General features: G+C 51.8%; 1 protein-coding gene across 1 annotated transcript in view; it reads right to left on the bottom strand.

Annotated features, from left to right (window-relative positions):
• The window catches only part of PALD1 (phosphatase domain containing paladin 1), a 119,758-nt gene that overhangs the window by 36,521 nt on the left and 61,415 nt on the right, over positions 1 to 21,822 (bottom strand). The window contains exons 11-18 of the mRNA XM_029060453.2: positions 17,963 to 18,058; positions 16,464 to 16,598; positions 13,597 to 13,713; positions 13,292 to 13,471; positions 12,359 to 12,556; positions 7,349 to 7,489; positions 6,635 to 6,706; positions 4,759 to 4,899 (exon numbers count right to left, since the gene is read on the bottom strand). Of these exons, the coding sequence (XP_028916286.1) occupies positions 4,759 to 4,899; positions 6,635 to 6,706; positions 7,349 to 7,489; positions 12,359 to 12,556; positions 13,292 to 13,471; positions 13,597 to 13,713; positions 16,464 to 16,598; positions 17,963 to 18,058 (1,080 nt within the window). The remainder of the gene's footprint in view (positions 1 to 4,758; positions 4,900 to 6,634; positions 6,707 to 7,348; positions 7,490 to 12,358; positions 12,557 to 13,291; positions 13,472 to 13,596; positions 13,714 to 16,463; positions 16,599 to 17,962; positions 18,059 to 21,822) is intronic.

Genomic DNA, 21,822 nt, shown 5'->3' on the forward strand with positions numbered 1-21,822 from the left:
TAAAGCCCTCAATCACCTCGCCCCCTCCTTCCTCACCTCGCTAACTCTCCTACTGCAACCCAGCCCGCATACTTCACTCCTCTAGTGTGAACCTTCACACTGTACCTCAATCTCATCTTTCTCACCGGCTGACCTCTCGCCCACGTCCTGCCTCTGGCCCGGAACGCCCTCCCTCCTCATACCCAACAATTACTCTCCCCCTCTTCGAAGCCTTAATAAAGCCACATCTCCTCCAACAGGACTTCCCTGACTAAGTCCTTCTTTCCTCTTCTCCCACTCCCTTCTGTGTCATCCTGACTTGTTCCCTTGTACCATTCCCCATCCCAGCCCCACAGCACTTATGTGCATAGTTGTCATTTATTCATTTACATTAATGTTGGCTCCCCCTCTAGAATGTAAACTAATTGTGGCAGGGAATATGTCTGGTATACTGTTATATTGTACTTTCCCAAGTGCTTAGTACAGTGCTCTGCACACAGAAAACAATAAATATGATTAGCTGGCTGACTGGGGCAAAGGGCTCCTCCCTCTGGGAATGGGGCTGGACTGGAAACTGGACGACCAGCAGGAGCAACCCGGCGTCCACCTTGGGGAAGGTCACTTCAAGCTTGGCTTACACCTGACGTTTGGCTTCCCTCAGTTGGGGCCCCCTGGGTCTCTCCTACCCGACTGCCCTTTCCTCTTCTCCCACTCCCTCCTGCATCACCCTGACTTGCTCTTTTTTCATCCCTCCTCTCAGCCTCACAGTTCTTATGTACTTATCTGTAATTTATTTTATTGATGTCTGTTTCCCCCCTTCTAGACTTTAAGCTAGTTGTGGGCAGGGAATGTGTCTATATATTGTTGTAGTGTACTCTCTCAAGTGCTTAGTACAGTGTTCTGCACACAATAAGTGCTCAATAAATACAATTGAATGAATGAATCGAACTCCACCAGAGCCCTAAGACCACCACATCTCCTTCTGTGTCAGGGTCTCCAGCAAACAAATCTGTATTGGTCTCCCGGGCACTGGCAGAGCTGGATATAATAGTACCCTTCTGGGCCATACAGCAACTGCCTCAATGGGACCAACACAAGGTGCCCAAGGTAGGTTTGGGTGCTAAGTCATAGCATAGTGAACACAGCACCGGCCTGGGAGTCAGAAAGACATAGATTCTAATCCCAGCTCTGCTACTTGTCTGCTCTGTGACCTTGGGGAAGTCACTTCTCTTCTCTGTGCCCCAGTTACCTCATCTATAAAATGGGGATTAAGACGGTGAGTCCCATTCACTTCTCTTCTCTGTGCCCCAGTTACCTCATCTATAAAATGGGGATTAAGACAGTGAGCCCTATGTGGGACAGGGACTGTCTCTCACCCGATTTCCTTGTATCCACCCCAGCTCTTAGTTCAGTGCCTGGCACTTAGTAAGCACTTGACAAATACCACAGTTATTGTCATTATTATTATAATTATTATTGTTATTAAGTCCCCTGATCTAGTAATAATACTAATGACTGTGGGATTTGTTAAGAGCTGACTTTGTGTCAAGCACTGGGGAAGATAAAGGGTCGTCAGGTCAGACACAGTCACTGACCCACACAAGGCTTACAGTCTAAATAGGAGGGAGAAGAGGTATTGAATCCCCATTTTAAAGATGAGGTAACTGGAACACAGAGAAGTTAAGTGACTTACCCAAGATCACATAGCAGAACCCAGGTGCTCTGATTCCCAGGTCCATAATCCTTCCCCTAAACCATGTTGCTCCTCTTAGCCATGCTGGTATTTGGAAGAGAGGGGAAGGGGAACTGGCTCCTTATGGGGAAAAAAGTATCGTTTTGGAGCTCAGTGGTACTATTTTATTTTATGGGGTTTTTTTTTTACAATAGAGAAGCAGTATACCCTAGTAGAGCATTGGCCTGGGAGTCAGAAAGACCTGGGTTCTACTCCCAGATCTGCCACTTGTCTACTATGTGACCTTGGGCAAGTCATTTGACTTCTTTGTGCCTCAGTTATCTCATCTGTAAAATGGGGGTTAAGAGCTTGAGCGCCACGTGGGGCAGGGACTACCTCCAACCTGCTTAACTTGCATCTACTCCAGCACTTAATATAGCTCCTGGCACATAAGCAGCGCTTAACAAATATTTTTAAAAAAAGTCAGTGAGCTCAAAGCATTTTATATAAGCAGTGTGGCTCAGTGGAAAGAGCCCGGGCTTGGGAGTCAGAGGTCACGGGTTCGAATCTTGGCTCTGCCACTTAATAATAATAATAATAATGATGTTAGTATTTGTTAAGCACTTACTATGTGCAGAGGAGTGTTCTAAGCGCTGGGGTAGGCACACTTGTCAGCTGTATGATTGTGGGCAAGTCACTTCACTTCTCTGTGCCTCAGTTACCTTGTCTGTAAAATGGGGATTAAGACTGTGAGCCTCACGTGGGACAACCTGATTACCCTGTATCTACCCCAGCGCTTAGAACAGCGCTCTGCACATAGTAAACGCTTAACAAATACCAACATTGTTATATATCCCCAGTTACCAATGGGGAGACCGAGGCACAGGACGGAGTCTCGCGGGGAGCCCACTGCAATGTCAGCTAACAGCCGTCGTCCGCAGGATCTGCTTTAAAGGGTAAGAAGGGAAGTGGGTTTGATGGGTACCATTCCCTAGGAGGGGCTCCTCCTGAAGCATGTGGGTCATAAAAATAAGAATCTAGGCAGGATGATAATAATAATGATGGCGTTTAAGCGCTTACTATGTGCAAGGCACTGTTCTAAGCGCTGGATAAAAGTTGCTAACCAAAAGAGGAGGGTGTAGAGGTGCCGAAACGCCACTAAGGATGGAGAAATCTTCGGTGAGCTCCGCCATCTAGTGGCACAGAGATAAGCAGGCAACCTCCCGCCCTGTCTCCCGCCTCAGTCTCCTTACTGACCTCCCTGCCTCCTGTCTCCCCCAACTCCAGGCCACACTTCACTCTGTTGCCGGTCATTTTTCTACCAAACCGTTCAGTCCACCTTTGCCCACCCCTCAGAAAACCTCCAGTGGTTGCCCATCCACCTCTGCATCCAACAGCAACTCCTAAACCACAGGCTTTAAAGCACTTGATTGTCTTGCTCTCTTCTATCCCGGCCCGCACACTTCACTCCTCGAATACCGACTCGGTGTACCTCATTCTCGTCTCTCGCACTGCCAACGCCTCACGCACATCCTGCCTCTACCCTGGAACTTCGTCTTCATATCCGACATTCACCCTCCCCATTCTCAGAGCACTTCTCCAAGAGGGCTTTTCCAACTAAGCTCTCACTTCATTCTTTCATTCAATAGTATTTATTGAGCGCTTACTATGTGCAGAGCACTGTACTAAGCGCTTAGAATGTACAAATCGGCAACAGATAGAGACAGTCCCTGCCCATTGATGGGCTTACAGTCTAATCGGGGGAGACAGACAAAAACAATAGCAATAAATAGAATCAAGGTGATGTACATCTCATTAACAAAATAAATAGGATATTAAAAATATATACAATTGAGCAGTCGAGCACAGTGCTGAGGGGAGGGGAAGGGAGAGGGGGAGGAGCAGAGGGAAAGTGGGGAGAAGAGGGCTTAGCTGAGGGGAAGTGAAGGGGGGGTAGAGGGAGCAGAGGGAAAAGGGGAAGCTCAGTGTGGGAAGGCCTCTTGGAGGAGGTGAGCTCTAAGTAGGGTTTTGAAGAGGGGAAGAGAATTAGCTCCCACTCCTTTCTGCAATACCCTTGACCTTGAATTTGCACTTCATTCACCCCTTCCTCAGCCCCACATTATTTAGGCAAATACCTGTAATTCACTTATTTATAATGTCTGTCTCCCCCTGTAGGCTGTAAACTCGTTGTGGAAAGGGAACGTCTACCAACTCTGTTGTACTGTACCCTCCCAAGCACTTAGTACAGTACTCTGCACAGCGTAAAAGATCAATAAATATGATTAAGTATTGGGGAAGGGCGGAAATTGATACACCTTTGTGGGGCCCAGTGACATCAATGGAAGCTCTTCCGGGTGAACTCCTAGCTGTCTGCCCAGTCTCTACCCAACCCATAAGTTCTACGTCTGGTGGGAATGGGTCAACCTGCCCCACAATGCCATCTTCCATCGGGTCTGAAAGAGTCATCCCGGACCAAGGACTTGAACTTCCAGCAGCTTTGAGGTATAGATGGTCATGTGCCCCATGAATATCCATGCTGTACCCCACACATGCAGGGGTGAGGAGTGCTCCCACTTCATCACCGCTACTGAGCTCATTACTCATGATTCAGTGTCTACCTCACCATACTGTAAACTTCCTGAAACCAGGATGTGCCTTGAATGCCCTACACTCCACAGAGGCTAGCTCAGTGCTTGGCATATAGTGGCCACTTAATCAGTGGGTGGATAGGTGCATAGGTAAGGTGGACAGATGAGCAGGTAGGTGGACGTGTGGGTGGGTGAACGGACGGGTGAGGAGATTGAGGGATTGTTGGACGTGTGGGTGGGTCGATGGGTAGATGACTGGGTAGAGGGGTAAGCGCCTGGGTGGAAAGATGGGCACATCATGGATGTGTGGACACATGGGTGGTTGGCTGGGTGGACACACAAGTGGATGGATGGGTGGACATGTGGGCGAATGGATGGACAGGGGAATTGCACCGGGTAGATGGATGGGGGTACTGCAGTGAGTGGATGGCAGTGGGTGGCGGTGGGAGGCAGTGGGTGAATGACCAAGGAAAAGAAAACCCAGGAAGAAATAGGGAGGGAGGGAGGGGAAGGGCTCACCTGGCGGTAGGTGCAGATGATGATCTCCCGCAGGTGGTAGTGCATGGGTGTCATGGTCTCACTCACGGTGTCCAAGGCCATGTCCACCTCCTTTTTCATCTGGTGCCCATCGGGCAGGAGCTGGACCACCTTCATCACCACCTGGGGCGTGGAAAGGAGAGCAGCAGAGATGAGGGCAGGATGGGGGGGGGGGGACGCATCTTTCTGCAGCAGGGGCCCGCTCCTACAGCCCTCGCATTCCCGGGGGAGATTAAGGAATTTTCATCCCCCTTCTGCCAACCACGCTGGCAGCAATGTTTCTGTCCGCCCCACTCAGGTGAGGACTGGAGTGCAACCCAACCTGACTCCTCAAACACAACTGGGCATGAGCAAGACTGAGCTCCTCATCTTCCCTCCCAAGCCCGGTCCGCTCCCAGACTTCTCCGTCACCGTGGATGGCACGACCATCCTTCCCGTCCCGCAGGCCCGCAATCTCGGTGTCATCCTTGACTCGTCCCTCTCGTTCACCCCACACATCCTATCCGTTACCAAGACCTGCCGGTTTCACCTCTACAATATCGCCAAGATCCACCCTTTCCTCTCCACCCGAACGGCTACCTTACTATTACGGGCTCTCGTTATATCCCGGCTAGACTACTGTGTCAGCCTTCTCTCTGACCTCCCTTCCTCCTCTCTCGCCCCGCTCCGGTCTATTCTTCACTCCGCTGCCCGGCTCATCTTCCCGCAGAAACGATCTGGGCATGTCACTCCCCTTCTTAAACAACTCCAGTGGTTGCCTATCGACCTCCGCTCCAAACAAAAACTCCTCACTCTAGGCTTCGAGGCTCTCCGTCACCTTGCCCCTTCCTACCTCTCCTCCCTTCTCTCTTTCTACCGCCCACCCCGCACGCTCCGCTCCTCCGCCGCCCACCTCCTCGCCGTCCCTCGGTCTCGCCTATCCCGCCGTCGACCCCCTGGGTCACGTCCTCCCGCGGTCCCGGAACGCCCTCCCTCCTCACCTCCGCCAAACTGATTCTCTTTCCCTCTTCAAAACCTTACTTAAAAATCACCTCCTCCAAGAGGCGTTCCCAGACTGAGCTCCTCTTCCCCCTCTACTCCCTCTGCCATCCCCCCTTTACCTCTCCGCAGCTAAAGCCTCACTTTCCCCTTTTCCCTCTGCTCCTCCACCTCTCCCTTCCCATCCCCACAGCACTGTACTCGTCCGCTCAACTGTATATATTTTCGTTACCCTATTTATTTTGTTAATGAATTGTACATCGCCTTGATTCTATTTAGTTGCCATCGGTTTTTACGAGATGTTCTTCCCCTTGACGCTGTTTAGTGCCATTGTTCTTGTCTGTCCGTCTCCCCCGATTAGACTGTAAGCCCGTCAAACGGCAGGGACTGTCTCTATCTGTTGCCGACTTGTTCATCCCAAGCGCTTAGTACAGTGCTCTGCACATAGTAAGCGCTCAATAAATACTATTGAATGAAATACTATTGAATGAATAGAGGCGCAGAGAGAGGAAAAGGGCCTTCCCAGTCTACCAGAGTGTCGGGACATGGGCAAAGGAGACCTCTTCCTGCCCACAAAGGCCCCCAGCTGGAGGCCCAATCCATGCCTCAGTCTCTCCAATTGCAAAGTAAGGTCGGAGACGCCGACCTGGCTGGGACGGCGGAGGGATGGGGCCAAGGGACCAACAGCAGGCATCCCAGCCCCCGCATTCCAGCTCCGGAAGTCCCGAGGGATCCCAGTTTTGCCCACCACCAATAAGCAGACACATTCCCTGTCCACAAAGAGCTTTCAGGCTACAGCAGAGAGTAGAACGACTTAGGGAAGAGAGTGAGGGTGCAACGAAAAGACGTGTGGGCAGGGGGTGGAGGGAGCTGTGTTTACCTCAAACTCCCCCTTGGTGTACTTGGCATCGGGCACGCTGACGATCTCCTCCTCGCCCATCTCGGGGATGCCCTGCGGAGACACCAGCCGGGATCGTGGCAGTGCCAGACAGATGGGGGCTCCGGAAAAGCGGCGAGTGCTCCCGGGCCTTCCGGCAGTGCCCAACCGTGCGACGGGACCCGCCCCTAGGAACCCCGGCCTCTGTCCTCAAGAAGAACCGGATCTCCGATCCCAGGCCAGCCCAGCCTGCTGAGATGCCCAAGAAATACAGCCTGCTTCCCTCCCGCTCTAATCTGTTGTATTGTACTCTCCCAAAGGCTTACTACAGTGCTCCATACACTATAAGTGCTCAATAAATATCCTTACTGATTAATTGGAGGCTGTTCCCAGGCTCACCCTGGCCCTGGCCCTGATCCCAACCTCCATCCAATCCTCTACTTACTCTGCCACAGCCACCAGAAGGCCCAGCAGCTCAGAGCCAGACATGGTGGAAGGTCCCCATGCCCCCAGGTCCCAGTGGACCCCCCTCAGATACCCCGGTCTGGACCACCTGGGGCATTCAGAAGGGCTGGGCACACCCAGCTCTCCCCCCACCCCTCCCTGCAGACCCACGGCAACCCTGACAAACTAGTGTTCCCGCCCTTTGCTGCCTCCAGCCACCTGCCGCTGCCCACCCCCTACGGTCCCTAGGCCCTCTCCCGGGCGGACACCTACGCTGGAGTGCCAGAGAGTGAGGACGGCTATCACCATGGCGGTCGTGGTCCGGCCCTGGCCACTCAGGCAGTTGAAGACGAAGCCGGCGTCCGCATCCTTGGCCAAAGCGATCTTCATCACTTCCAGGAGTCGGTCAAAGTCCTGTGGAGAGAAACGGAGTGGAGAAAGCAGGGCTGAGGACCGCCGGCCTGGAGTGGGGTAGGGCCACCCTTCTGAAGAGGACCGGGACCCTCTGGATGCCAGCACCTACCAAGCTGGGCCCGGGGCTGCCCATGGCTGATGGAAACTGACTGCCCAGGCTGCCAGCAGGGAGCCATTAGCCTCCTCAGAATAATAATAATAATAATGGTATTTGTTAAACGCTTTACTGTGTGCCGAGCACTCTTTTAAACACTGGGGTAGATACAAGGTAATCAGGTTGTCCCACGGGGGGCTCACGATCTTAATCTCCATTTTACAGATGAGGTAACAGGCAGAGAGAAGTGAAGCGGCTTGCCCAAGGTCACAAAACAGACAAATAGCGGAGGCAGGGTTAGAAACGTCGTCCTCCGACTCCCAAACCCGTGCTCTTTCCACTAAGCCACGCTGCTTCTCTAAGGGTGTAGACACACACTTCCAAGGGTGCCCAACCGCCCCCACCCCAAAACCAAGCCAGTTGCCACCCGGGAGAGGGGACAGAAGGGAACTCTCGGGCCCCCTCCCCAGTGTTCCCCAAACTGGGAGACAGTTGCCCGTGGGGGTTCTAAATGGGCACAGCTTCCAGAGACTCCAAGAGGACCAAAGAGGAAGCCCTGAAGGAAGAGTTCCTCTGGGAGATGGGACTTCCGAGGGCGCCCCTTGATGGAGCTGCACCCCGCCCGGCAGGCTGCCCTCCTCGCCATAGTGCAAGCTTCTTGAACATAAGGATCGTGTCTCCCTACTCAGTTGCACTATGTTCTCCCAGAGAAGCAGTGCAGCCTAATGGAAAGAGCTGGGGCCTGGAAGTCAGAAGACTTGGGTTCCAATCCTGACTCTGCTTCTGTTCCTCTGTGACTCTGGGAAAGTCCCTTCACTTCTCTGGGCCCCAGTTTCCTCATCTCTAAAATGGGAATTCAATCTCTGTTCTCTCTCCTACTTAGAATGTAAACCCTGGTTGGGGCAGGGATGGTGTCTGACCTGAATGCCTTGCCCTAATGCTCAGAGAATAATAATAATAATAATGTTGGTATCTGTTAAGCGCTTACTATGTACAAATCACTGTTCTAAGCGCTGGGGTAGACACACAGCGTGGCTCAGTGGAAAGAGCCCGGGCTTGGGAGTCAGAGGTTGTGGGTTCTAATCCCAGCTGTGTGACTTTGGGCAAGTCACTTAACTTCTCTGTGCCTCAGTTCCCTCATCTGTAAAATGGGGATGAAGACTGTGAGCCCCATGTGGGACAACCTGATCACCTTATATGCTCCCAGCGCTTAGAACAGTGCTTTGCACATAGTAAGCGCTTAACAAATACCACCATTATTATTATTAACCCGGCTCCGCCACTTGTTCGCTGTGTGACCTTGGGCAAGTCACTTAACTTCTCTGTGCCTCAGTTCTCTCTCATCTGGAAAATGGGGATTAAGACTGTGAAGCCCATATGAGACACAGACTGTGTCCAACCTGATCAACTTGTATCTGATCCAGTGCTTAGCTATTGCTATTGTTCTCGTCTGTCTCCCCGATTAGACCGTAAGCCCGCGTCAAAGGGCAGGGACTGTCTCTGTTACCAATTTGTACATTCCAAGCGCTTAGTACAGTGCTCTGCACATAGTAAGTGCTCAATAAATACTATTGAATGAATGAATAATGTGCCAGGCACATAGTAAGCGCTTAAAAAATACCATTTAAAAAAAACAAAAACAACCCTGTCCTGTAGGAAAGACAGCCCTGCAGTGGAGGGGCCAGTCTACTCTATTCCCACTCTTCCAACTAGATGCCCCAGTCTTGGGACACCCTCAGATCATGGGGGTCAGGTTACTGTCCAGTCCTTCCCCAGGCTTGACATCTTATCTCCTGTCCCTCACCCTGCTTCAATTTCCTGTCCGTCTTGTTCTGGCGGTGGCAGGAGTGGGGCAGCTGGGAGCAGCGTGGCTCAGTGGAAAGAGCCCGGGCTTGGGAGTCAGAGGTCATGAGTTCGAATCCCGCCTCTGCCCTTTGTCAGCTGTTTGACTGTGGGCAAGTCACTTCACTTCTCTGTGCCTCAGTGACCTCATCTGTAAAATGGGGATTAACTGTGAGCCTCACGTGGGACGACCTGATTACCCTGTATCTACCCCAGCGCTTAGAACAGTGCTCTGCACATAGTAAGCGCTTAACAAATACCAACATTATTATTATCTGTCTGAACTGACCTGAAAAGTGGGAGTAAGGACAGTAAGGAGCCTCTCTCAGAGCACCCAATTTCTAGCAATTTCTCCAAGGTTCACGTACACTACCCTCATTCGCCTTTGATGCAGCAAGAGGCCAGTGGGGGGCAAGAGACAACTTTAAATGGTCAAGCCATTTATAGAGAAGCCATCTTTAGAGAAGCAGCGTGGCTCAGTGGAAAGAGCCCGGGCTTGGGAGTCAGAGGTCATGGGTTCGAATCCCGGCTCTGCCACTTGTCAGCTGTGTGACTTGGGGCAAGTCACTTAAATAAATAAATAAATTGTGGTATTTGTTAAGCGCTTACTATGTGCAAAGCACTGTTCTAAGCGCTGGGGGATACAAGGTGATCAGGTTGTCCCACGTGGGGCTCACAGTCTTTTAATCCCCATTTGACAGATGAGGGAACTGAGGCACAGAGAAGTTAAGTGACTTGCCCAAGGTCACACAGCTGACTAGCTGCAGAGCCGGGATTATTCATTCATTCATTCATTCAATAGTATTTATTGAGCGCTTACTATGTGCAGGGCACTGTACTAAGCACTTGGGATGAACAAGTCGGCAACAGATAGAGACAGTCCCTGCCGTTTGACGGGCTTACAGTCTAATCGGGGGAGACGGACAGACAAGAACAATGGCAATAAATGGATTAGAACCCGTGACCTCTGACTCCCAAGCCCGGGCTCTTTCCACTGAGCCACGCTGCTTGTCTTGAGCCACGTCTCGGTGCCTCAGTTACCTCCTCATCTGTAAAATAGAGATTAAGACTATGAGCCTCACGTGGGACAACCTGATTACCCTGTATCTACCCCAGTGCTTTGCACATACTAAGCGCTTAACAAATACCAACTTTATTATTATTATTAAGCCAGCCAATGCCTGCCCCTCTCCCTCTCTCTCTCATCTCTTTCTCCAAAGTCTTGACTCGCCCATAAAGCACGCTAACTTGTCTCATTCTTCCTACTCTTAAGATGTTTCTCATTGCTCCGGGCAGGTGAATTCTCACCAGCACGCACCGGTATTATTATTATTGTGCTATTTGCTAAGCGCTTCATATGTGCCAGCCACGGTATTAAGCGCTGGGGTGGATACAGCTGGTACTTAGGGGCAACGTGGAGTGGAGACTGGCAGTGGTGGTGAACGTCGAGTGACTCACCGTGGGCATCAGGGACTAAAGGCGACCTCCGCTACCACGAAGTGGTCACCCGTACCCTCCGTCACACACCACCTCAGTAAACCTCCGCCCCAAATACGACACACAAACACGATACTCGTCTGTGGGATCCCCGCCGCTCCAGAGAAAGGTGCTGTTCCCCTTTGGCCTCTGGCTCCGCCTGCTCCCATCAACACCATCCAGCACCACTTGCCCTCCACCCCGGAAGTCACAGGCGGATGTTACACTTTGTACGGGACTCGGGTCACGTGGTGAGAAGTGACGGTGACACCCCTAACCTTCTACAGAAATGAGAAGCAGCCTGGCTTAGTGGATAGAGCGTGGGCCTAGGAGTCAAAAGGTCCTGGCTTCTAATTCCAGTTTCGTCATGCCTGCTGTGTGACCTTGGGCAAGTCATTTAACTTCTCTGGGCCACAGCTACCTCATCTGTAAAATGGGAATTAAGAGGGTGAGCCCCCTGATTAGTGTATCTACCTCAGCGCTCAGAACAGTGCTGGGCACATAGAAAGTGCTTAATAAGTACCATTATTATTTTTATTGTTATTTTTATTAATAATGATCAATCCACAGAGCCTTGAAAGTGTCATTATGGGACATCCTGCAACTCCACCCTTTCTCTGGAGCCCCTAAATTCCCGTCCAGGACGCGGTGAACATGAGCACCGCTTCTGAGTCTTGGCACTCGGCAGCGGGAGCCGAGGCAGAGGGAGGCTGGGAGGCTCAAAATAAAAATACCGGATGGGCAGGCCTGCTGTCGAGGATGAAAGCAAATCAATAGCCACCCGGCCTATAGCAAAGAAAGGCCTGACCCAGTGTGGAATAGCAGAAAGAGCAAGTGCCTGCTGTATTATAGATTCCCAAGCGCTTAATACAGTGCTCTGCACCCAGTAAGCACTCAATAAATACACCTGAATGAATGAGAGGACCTGGGTTCTAATCCCAACTCCACCACCTGTCTGCCTTGTAACCCTGAGTAAATCACTTAAACTTCTCTGGGCCTCAGTTCCCTCATCCGAAAATGGGTATTTAATACCTGTTCTACCTCCTACTTGAATGTGAGCCCCATGTGAGACTTGAATGTCTCATATCTACCCCAGCGCATAGTACAGTGATGTCACATAGTAAGCGCTTAACAAATACCACAATTACCATAATCCATTACCAAGAAGTAGCTTGGCCTAGTGGAAAGGGCACAGACTTGGGTTCTAAACCCGGCTCTTCTACCTGCCTGCTGTGTGAACTTGGGCAAGTTATAACCTCTTTAGGTCTCAGTTTCGTCCTCTGTAAAATGGGGATAAATTGCCTGCTCTCCCTCCTTCCCTCACAAACTGGAAGCTTTATGGGGCCGGGGATTGTATCTGCTATGACTGCATTGTATCTACCCCAGTGTTTAGTTCAAGGCTTGGCACATAGTAAGCATTTGACTAACGTCCCAGTCATTGTTATGGCTGTTATTACCTGCTCCCTGGGGGCACAGAAGTCAGGGATGGGGACCCTGTAGTACAGCAGCCCCTTGTGGATGCCCTTGTGCAGGTTGAAGACATCCTGCATGGTCATACAGCTCTTCAACAACTTCTTCGGCTTATCTGGCTCCAAGGGCACCTCCAACCCCTTCTGAGAAGCCAGCAAGTCAGCCTGCAGCTGTGACTCCAGTTTCTGGGGACGAGTGGAGAAAAAGAGTGGGGATGGTCAGCAACCGCTTCGGCTCAGGCCCCGGCCCCTTCCTTGGGTAACAAAGTACCAACCCAACTTGTTTCTCCCTATCCATATCTCCCTATCCCACCCCAAGGCTCCCAATCCCATCTCGCCCGGTATTTCCCTTCTGTAGGTTCCGTTTTAAAAATGGAAGAACACCGGCAGCGCTATCATTGGGTCAGAACCCCAGTCTGCCCAGCTCAGGCCTCCGTCCCTGTCAGTGGCCCCAGGAGAGTTGGAGAAGCATTGTGTGGGCTGCTCTCCTGGATAGCCAGGCCTGGTTGAGGGGAGGGCTATCAAACACCCCCAACTCTTTCTCCATCCCAAACAGGGATCCATTACGGACACTTGTCCATAGTTCTATCCCAACTCCACTGAAGTTGCTATTTCTAGCAGCACAGCTTTCCGTGGGAATGGATTCCTCTCTCTCACCCCCCTGCTAGTAAGCTACCACCGACTCAAGCACCAGTGGGTGCCCCCACATCCTGGTGGAGTGGGATTTGGGGACCTTCAGGAATCTGTCCATTCCCATCCTGACCCCACACAGCCTACATCTCTCATGGCTGATCCCGCCCGTGTCTGTGAACCTGCCTGTCTCTCTCCCGACAGAAGGAGCTCCGTCCCCCCAGCACTGTGCCAGGCTCTAGCTGACCCTTTGTGGCCCAGGGGGGAGGGGAGCAGAGAGGGGCCGCTGACCTCCAGCTGCTCAGGCGATGTAGCTGGCACAGGAATCAGCCGGTCCAGGTGCCCGGGTTCCCGGAGGGTGTAGGTCTGCTCGTTACCCTCCAAAACCATCTCTTCCCGTAGGTTCACCCACAGGATGTGGGTGAACTTCCTCTTGGCATCAGTCAGATAGCTCAAGACGCTTCCTATTGCCTGTGAAGGGTGGGGAGAGGGCAGGCCCCAGTCAACCCCAGTCTTCCCACATCCTTAGCCAGTGGTGGCGAAGAAGCTCCCCCGGCGCCCTGTGGTTACCGACGCAACCGGGGAGGCTGGCTCACCTTGGAACTGGGCTGCGCGGTGCCATAGATGGGCATCTTGGGGACCCTGCGGAAGTTGGCCACGTCCATCTCCTTGATGGTGCTGAGCACATCGGGGGAAAAACGGTCATCCGCTACCTGCGGAAGGAAGGCGCACCCAGGGGAGTGGAGGGGCCGGCTGCTGTCTCCTTCTGCAGAGCGGGTCTGCCAGAGGTAGGGGGCCAGAGTGGAGCACTGGCAGGAGAGACGAAGGAGCAGGCAACAGGAGGCAGGCTGGAGCTCAGAAGGGCAAAGCAGGATGAGATGGAGTCCCCTAATGCCTTCTTGCTGGGGGAGCTGGAGGCAGGGGGATGATAGGGAGTTGACCTCAGACCAGACCTGTTTCCCTCCCTGGGATCTTGTGAAGAGATGAGTAGTAGAGTATTCATTCAATCATTTATTGAGCACTTACTGTGTGCAAAGCACTGTACTAAGCACTTGAATAGTAGCCACAGCAGCGTTTAAGAATCCACTTGGTACAGCGAGTATACTGTTCTAAGTGCTGAGCCCCCCTTCTGAGGGACAGGGACCTTGTCTAATTCCCTCCCGTGTATTCTTTCCCGGCACTCAGTACAGAGCCCTGTACACAGTAAGCACTTAAGAAATAATCATGTAGTAGTGATAGTAGATGGGGACTGTGTAGAGACTGGCTTGTAGCTACCTCTGCTTGTAGCATAGTGCTTGGCACATAGTAAGGGCTTAACAAATATCAAAATTATGACTACTATTAAGGTCACTCATTGAGGCTTCACTTATTCAAACCTCTCCCAGGTGTGGGGTTACAGTGTCTTGGGTCCAGTGGGAAACAATGAAGTGGAGTCGGCCAAAGGAAAGGGGGTTGGAGCCAAATGCCTGGGCCGTCACACGCTGAGGGTGGCTGCTTTGGGAGGGTCAGGGCAGGGCAGGGAAAAGAGAGGATGAGAGAAGGAAAAGAAAGAAGGGGCAAGATGGAGATAGAGGGAAACGGAGGAGAAGTAGCCCTGTTCGGGAAGGGCTGGAGGTTCTAAACCCCGGCTCTCACTGCATAACCTTGAGCAAATAAGTGGCTAGCTCTTCTTGGGCTTTCATTTCTTGATGTGTAAATGGGGGCGGGAGGAGGATCACTTAATGGGGCATCCTGGGGTGGCCTCTGCACAACCCAAGGACTCTGGTCCTGATCAACACCCCCAGTCATGCCACACACCCCCAAGTCAGCACTCATTTTATATCTCTATCGATGGCCTGCTAACACCTAGGTCTTTGTTCTCTCACTTTTCCTTAGGGTAGATCTGCAAACTATATCTACTGTTTCCCCCATCAGCACCCTTGGATCCCCCAACAGGGCCCTTCAACATGCACAGCTCCTTCAACCAGCTCTCTGTGAATGGGCACTATATGGGGTCAATGCCCACACAATGCTCCCATTATACTATAAGTTCCTCAATGTTTCTCCAAATATTTAATATGGTAAGCACTCGGTCTACGACTCTTCCCCCAGTAGGAGCTCAGCACAGGGCTCTACTCCCCGGATAGGCACTCAGTACATACTCTTGATACTGATACTTTTTAACTGATACCAAGATGAAATGATGATCGCCGATGATACTATGATGACTGCTGTTGATCGTTGACTGAGCTCCCCTTTTCCCTCTGCTCCCTCTACCCCCCACTTCACCTCTCCACAGCTAAACCCTCTTCTCCTCCCTTTCCCTCTGCTCCTCCCCCTCTCCCGTCCCATTCCCTCAGCACCGTACTCGTCCGTTCAACTGTATATATCTTCATCACCCTATTTATTTTGTTAATGAGATGTACATCACCCTGATTCTATTTATTTGCTATTGTTTTAATGAGATGTTCTTCCCCTCGATTCTATTTATTGCCATTGTTCTTGTCTGTCTCCCCCGATTAGACTGGAAGCCCGTCAAAGGGCAGGGACTGTCCATCTGTTACCAATTTGTACATTCCAAGCGCTTAGTACAGTGCTCTGCACATAGTAAGCACTCAATAAATACTATTGAATGAATGAATGAATGAATGATGACGGCAGTGGGGATGGGGGTGGCGATAGGGAGATATGATTAAACCTGAAACCCAAGCGGTCCTTCCTATGGCTACACATAGACAACATGGCCCCTACTACAGGCCAAAGGCTCCAACCTGCCCCCAGGACTCATTCCTGAAGGCAGTTGGCCTGGGCTGTGGAAAATCAGGCTGTGGGCTGCTTCCTCATCATCACTCATCAGTTGTATTTATTGAGCGCTTATTATGTGCGGAGCAGTGTACTGAGCAGTAGAGTACCATACAACAGAAGCCCATTGCGGGCTCTCTCCATTCATTCAATAGTATTTATTGAACGCTATGTGCAGAGCACTGTACTAAGTGCTTGGAATGTAAAATTAGGCAACAGATAGAGATAATCCCTGCCCAATGTTGGGCCCACAGTCTAAATGGGGGGGACACACAGCAAAGCATAACAGAACAAAACAAAACAAGACAACATCATCAAGATAAATAGAATCAAGGAGATATACACCTCATTAACAAAATAAATAGGGTAATCAATAATATATTGCTGTATTGTACTTTCCAAGTGTTTAGTACAGTGTTCTGCACACAATAAGCGCTCAATAAATACGAGTGAATGAATTAGCAGACACATTCCCTGCCCATAATGAGCAGCTGCCCCATCCACAGGGAGGGGAAGGACGGAGGAAGTTTCTGGGATCCTAAGGGTCTTGGTGCAAACTGTTAAAGGACCAGGGAGCCCTGGAGACCTGGTGGGATCGTGCCTGTCTCCGGGAAGCTCCACCCTCCGGCTTCCTGATCTCTGGCAGGTAGGAGGTGGGGAAGAATGTTCAGCAGATGCTTACCAGGACACGCGTCCCCTTGGCGATCAGCTCTGCGGTGCCCGTCAGCTCTGCCGGGGTCATGTTTGTCTGCAGTCGGTAGAGCTCTGGGTGCCCACACATCCATCTGCTGAAACTGAGGGCAAAAGCCAGCGGGTACTGACGGCCACGGAGAGAGAGAAACACGGTGTTCAGCGACGGGTCGGACGGGGACTCGGGCTTGGCGGCACCGCCCGCTCACCTGCCTACTGGGCCACGCTCCCTACTGCCTCCCACAATCCCACCCAGAGCAGTTTTCACGACAGCCTTCGGGGTGCTGGTCAGGGGGCAGGAGATGGGAAGGAAGCCTGGGCTCTAATCCCAGCCCCACCACTGACTCACTATGTGACCTGGGCTAAGTCCCTTAACCTCTCAGGCCCCGATTCCCTCACCTGCCCCTACTTTCCCCATTCGAATAAAAGAAGAATAAATAGAGGCAAAAGGACTTTGGAATTACCAGAGCACTATAGAAATTCAGGGTACAGCCATACCTTGCAGAATGCCCACCCCTGAATAGTGCTATTTTTCTATAGTATCCTTGGGTCCCCCTACAAGGCTCTTCAACTCACACGGCTCCTTCAACTGGCTCTCAGTGAATGGGTACTCTACGATGTCAATACCTACACAAAGTGGTGTCCCCAGCAACTGAACTCTGCACAAGAAGGTGGGAGGGGACAGAGGGAGAGAGACTCCAGCCCCACTAAACCCCACCCTATCCCACCCGCCTCGGCTCCTCCTGCCTCCCCCAGCACCAGCCCCCAGCTCCGCTCAGGGGCTGGGGAGCTAAACGGTCTGAAATGCAGCTCCCTGGCAGCCTGAGGGTGCTTCCTGACCCCCCAGGATATCCTGCCGCCCAGAGGGAAGCAGCATGGCCTAGTGGATAGAGCGCAGATCTGGGAATCAGAAGGACTGGGGTTTTAATCCCGGCACCGCCACTTGTCTACTGGGTGATCTTGGACAAGTCACAACTTCTCTGTGCCTTGGGACCTCTTTATAAAATGGGTATTGAGACTGTGAGCCTCACCTGGGATGTGGACTGTACTGTGTCCACCCTGATTAGCTTGTATCTATCCCAGCACTTAGAACAGTGCCTGATACATAGTAAGTGCCTAACAAGAACTATTACAAACAGAAGGGCCTCCCGTTGAGTGACTATTATGTTTCCTGTGGAAGGCTACCCGACACTGCCCTAGTTTCTGCCAGGCCATGGCCCATCTCCAGAGCCGAGGCCTTCTCTGCTCCATTCCCAAGCCAGTCACAGATCACCGCAGAGACTTGAGCCAGCTGGACCACAAAGAGGAGAGTACTGAAAAGACTGGTGTCAAGAGAAGGATCCAGCTTGGGGACTATGAGCCATCTCCCACCCTCCAGGGACTGTGAGGAGGGGCTGGGGGTGGGGAGGGGGCTAGACAAACGGACTTTAGTGCCTCAGCTCCTCCTCCGAGGTCAACAGGCTATCCACGGAGTTAGGCGGGGCCTCGGACCTGTTCATGGAGGTAATAATTGAACGCGATCAAGTAGAAATAGCGTTCGAGACTCTTCAGGGTCTTCTGCAGGATAAGCTCCCTGCTGCTCTTCCCCTGGAAGAAGAAAGAGAAGCAATGAATGATTAAAACAACTTCCTCCACTCCCACCCCTGGTGCTAAGTGGTACCTGGGGGCCTCTGCCCCCCTCCCAGCACTGACAGAATAATAATGTTGGTATTTGTTAAGCGCTTACTATGGGCAGAGCACTGTTCTAAGCACTGGGGAGATACAGGGTAATCAGGTTGTCCCATGTGAGGCTCACAGTCTTAATCCCCAATTTACAGATGAGGTAACTGAGGCACAGAGAATTTAAGTGACTTGCCCACAGTCACACAGCTGACAAGTGGCAAGTAGTCCAATCTTCAGACTTTAGTCCAATCCCCCCCTCTAGACTGTAAGCTTGTTGTGGACAGGCAATGTGTCTGTTATATTGTTGCATTGTACTCTCCTGAGTGCTTAGTACCGTGCTCTGAACACAGTAAATGCTCAGTAAATGATTGATTGACTGGCAGAGGACAAAGCCTAAACTATTTCAGACAGCACACCAGAAACTCTCCAGCTCTCCCCAGTCCTTTGGTCAAAAAGGGCTTGCAAAAATCTCACTTTCAACTGCCCTCCGTAATTAAAGTGAACACTCTCCCTGATCCTGATGCGACAAGCTAAATATGCTCAAACACAGGATCCATCCCCTCCTCCCCTCCCCATTCCCCCTACTCCCTCCCTCTGCTCTACCCCCTTCCTCTCCCCACAGCACTTGTGTATACTTGTATATATTATTTACTCTATTTTATTAACGATGGGTATATATCTATGATTCTATTTATCTATTTTGATAAATATCTATTTGAAGCCTACCTTTTTTTGTTTTTCTGTCTGTCTCCCCCTTTTAGACTGCGAGCCCGTTCTGGGGCAGGAATTGTCTCTATCTGTTGCTGAACTGTACATTCCAAGGATTTAGTAAAGTGCCCTGCACACAGTAAGAGCTCAGTAAATACGTTTGAATGAATGACCAAAAGTAGCATGCCAATATAAAGTCCGTGATAAAAACGGGTCTTTGACACTGCTAGGTATTTCCAGTATGGCATAAAAACCAGGCCCAGAATCCAAGGCACACTGCTATCTTGATGAAGCCCCTATAGGAAGCCCCTAAAGGCAAGGGAAGCAGTACCAAGGAATCTGGGCCCCCACCTGCCCTATGCCCCCGACACTGTTCCAATTAGAGCACAGGCCTGGGAGTCAGAAGGACCTGGGTTCTAATCCCAGCTTTGCCACTTGTCTGCTGTGTGACCTTGGGCAAATCACTTCATTTCTCTGGGCCTCAATTACCTCATCTGTAAAACGGGGATTAAGAGTGTGAGTCCTATATGCGGGACAGGGACTGTGTCCAACCTGATTAAGTTGTATCTACCCCAGTGCTTAGAACAACGCTTGGCACACGGTAAGCACTTAGCAAGTATTACTATCAATAATAATAATAATAATAATAAGCCCAGCCCTCAGAGTTATAAGGGTGATTTGGGCCAGGTTGGAAAGTAGCCAGGTCTCATCCTTGTCTGAGCAAACGTGTTCCTGGGAAATTATAGGCTCTGCTCTCCCCATCCACGTCCATCTCCCAGGGCACGAGACCAAGCTTCTGTCCTGAGACGGGACCAGCTGTTGTTCCTTGGGGACAGCAGTAGGAGATCCAGGCTTTGGGCCTACCTGACATAAGGCCCAAGGATAGAAGGACAGGGCTTTCAGCAGAAAATCACCCAGGCAGCTTAAGGAGGTGCTGAAAGGAGGGGAAACTGGAGTCACAGGAGGGGCTCAACTCTCCAGAGTCTCAGGACAGGAGAGGGAATGAGAGAAGAGGATCTGGGGCCCAGAAGAAATTAGGCTGCAAGGAATTTGGTCATTTCAACAGGAACTGCTAAGGATGTAGGGGCCTGAGGCCCTCTCCTGGCACCCAACCAAAAATAGGGAATGCCTAAAACAGCTCCCCCTCCCCTTCCCCACTCCTCCTCCCCTCCTTTCCTAACCCTTCTCTGCCTCCTCTGACATCTCCCCAAACCTCTCCATGAACCACCCCCAATCCCCTCTCCATTTTGTCCACCACTCTTCTTCCCTGGACAACCCTCCACTGCCCTCCCATCTGCAGTTGTTCCACATGGTTCTGGCCCAGACCGGGGAGAGGAAAATGCTGCCAAATCCTGAACTGGGGAGTCTTGGATCAAACAATCAGTGGTATTTATGGAGCACTTACTGTGTGTAGAGCAGTGGCCTAAGTGTTTAGCACTGCACTATGCAAATAGGGGGTGTGGTGTTGAGGAAGGTGGGAAGCCGGGAGGGATGACTGGATCCCTTGCTCTGGGGTGAGGAGAATCACCACACACACACACACACATTCACATGTGCACCCAGACCATAAACACCCTTGACACACACTCAGTCAATCATATTTATTGAGCGTTTACTGTGTGTGAACACACAGGCTCGTGCACACACAGCGTAAACACCCTCGATGCACACACAAGCACACACATACACAAACACACACGTATGCACACAGAGTATAAAAATTCCCTCTTCCACAGACCTTCCCCTGATGGCAAGTGCCTTGCCTTGACACATCACGGCCCGTTGCGTGGACAGACAGATCGCCGGCTCCATCCCCACCCCGGCTGACCGGTGGAGAGACGTGCCTCCCCTACCCTCCCAGAATGACCCCAGGGGCCTTGGGGCTGCCCCGATCACGGGGCCAGCCGGACGGGTGCACTCGCTCACACCTGGGCCCAGGCCCAGCTCCATCCTGTTTATGTCTGGAGGCCGGGGCCTGGTGGGGAAAAGTCAACAGCCCTGTCGCCCTGCCACCTCCTCCCCTTCCCCCGTCCTTGCCTCCACCTACCTCCACCTCTGGCCCTGCTCTCGGACACAGCACCTGTTGTCCAGAGCCCTGTACGGTGTCAGCTGGATGCAGGGGCCCTCACACGGTCCACAGCTGAGCTGGGAGTCAGGGAAGCAGCCCAGGCCCCCTCTCTCCCCTTGACACCATTTGCATCTGATTCTCTTGTGAATCTGCTAGATGGAGAGGAGGCTGGGGGGAAGTGCGGGGGGTTGGGAGAGGATGCTCCAAATAGATCTACTAGCTCTCTCAGGCCAGAGACGGAGGGAGCAGGAGAAGACGATCCTGATGGCTCCTGATAATATCGTGAACCTCGCGGGCACAGTGGTGCCAGCTCCACAGGGGTGACCACCAACCCCACAACTCTGCCCTCCTGGCAGAGGGTTGGTTTCAAACACGGGTGAATCAAATGTTTCAGCCCCCACAGCTGTCTGGGCTGGGCTTACCCTGGCTTCATTCATTCATTCAAATTTATTGAGCGCTTACTGTGTGCAGAGCACTGTATTAAGTGCTTGGAAAGTACAACGTTCAGGCCTCCGATCAGACCTGAACACTTCCAAAAGGGTCTGAGTGTACCCCGTGATCGGGTCCCCTCCATCCCGTTAGCCCTGGATGACTACCTGCCCCTGGCTCCCGCCTCTTTGTCCCTCTGGTCCTTCTTGCTCCCCTTGAGAAGCTCTGCCCCCTCTCCATCCTACAATCAGAACACAAAGTTGCTCCCTGGTGCAGGCCTAATCAATCAATGGTATATATTGAGCACTTACTGTGTGCAGAGACCTGGACTAAGAGCTTCAGAGAGTACAATACAGCAGAATCAGCAGACGTGTTTCCTGCCCATAACGAGCCGCCAAGAGAACTCTCCTGCCGGGGATCTTGGAAACCACCTGGAGATGCCACTCAGAGCCCGGGGGGAACACCATCCAGAGGGATGCTGCCC

Source organism: Ornithorhynchus anatinus, chromosome 3 (genome assembly GCF_004115215.2).
Source record: "Ornithorhynchus anatinus isolate Pmale09 chromosome 3, mOrnAna1.pri.v4, whole genome shotgun sequence".
NCBI lineage: Eukaryota > Metazoa > Chordata > Mammalia > Monotremata > Ornithorhynchidae > Ornithorhynchus > Ornithorhynchus anatinus.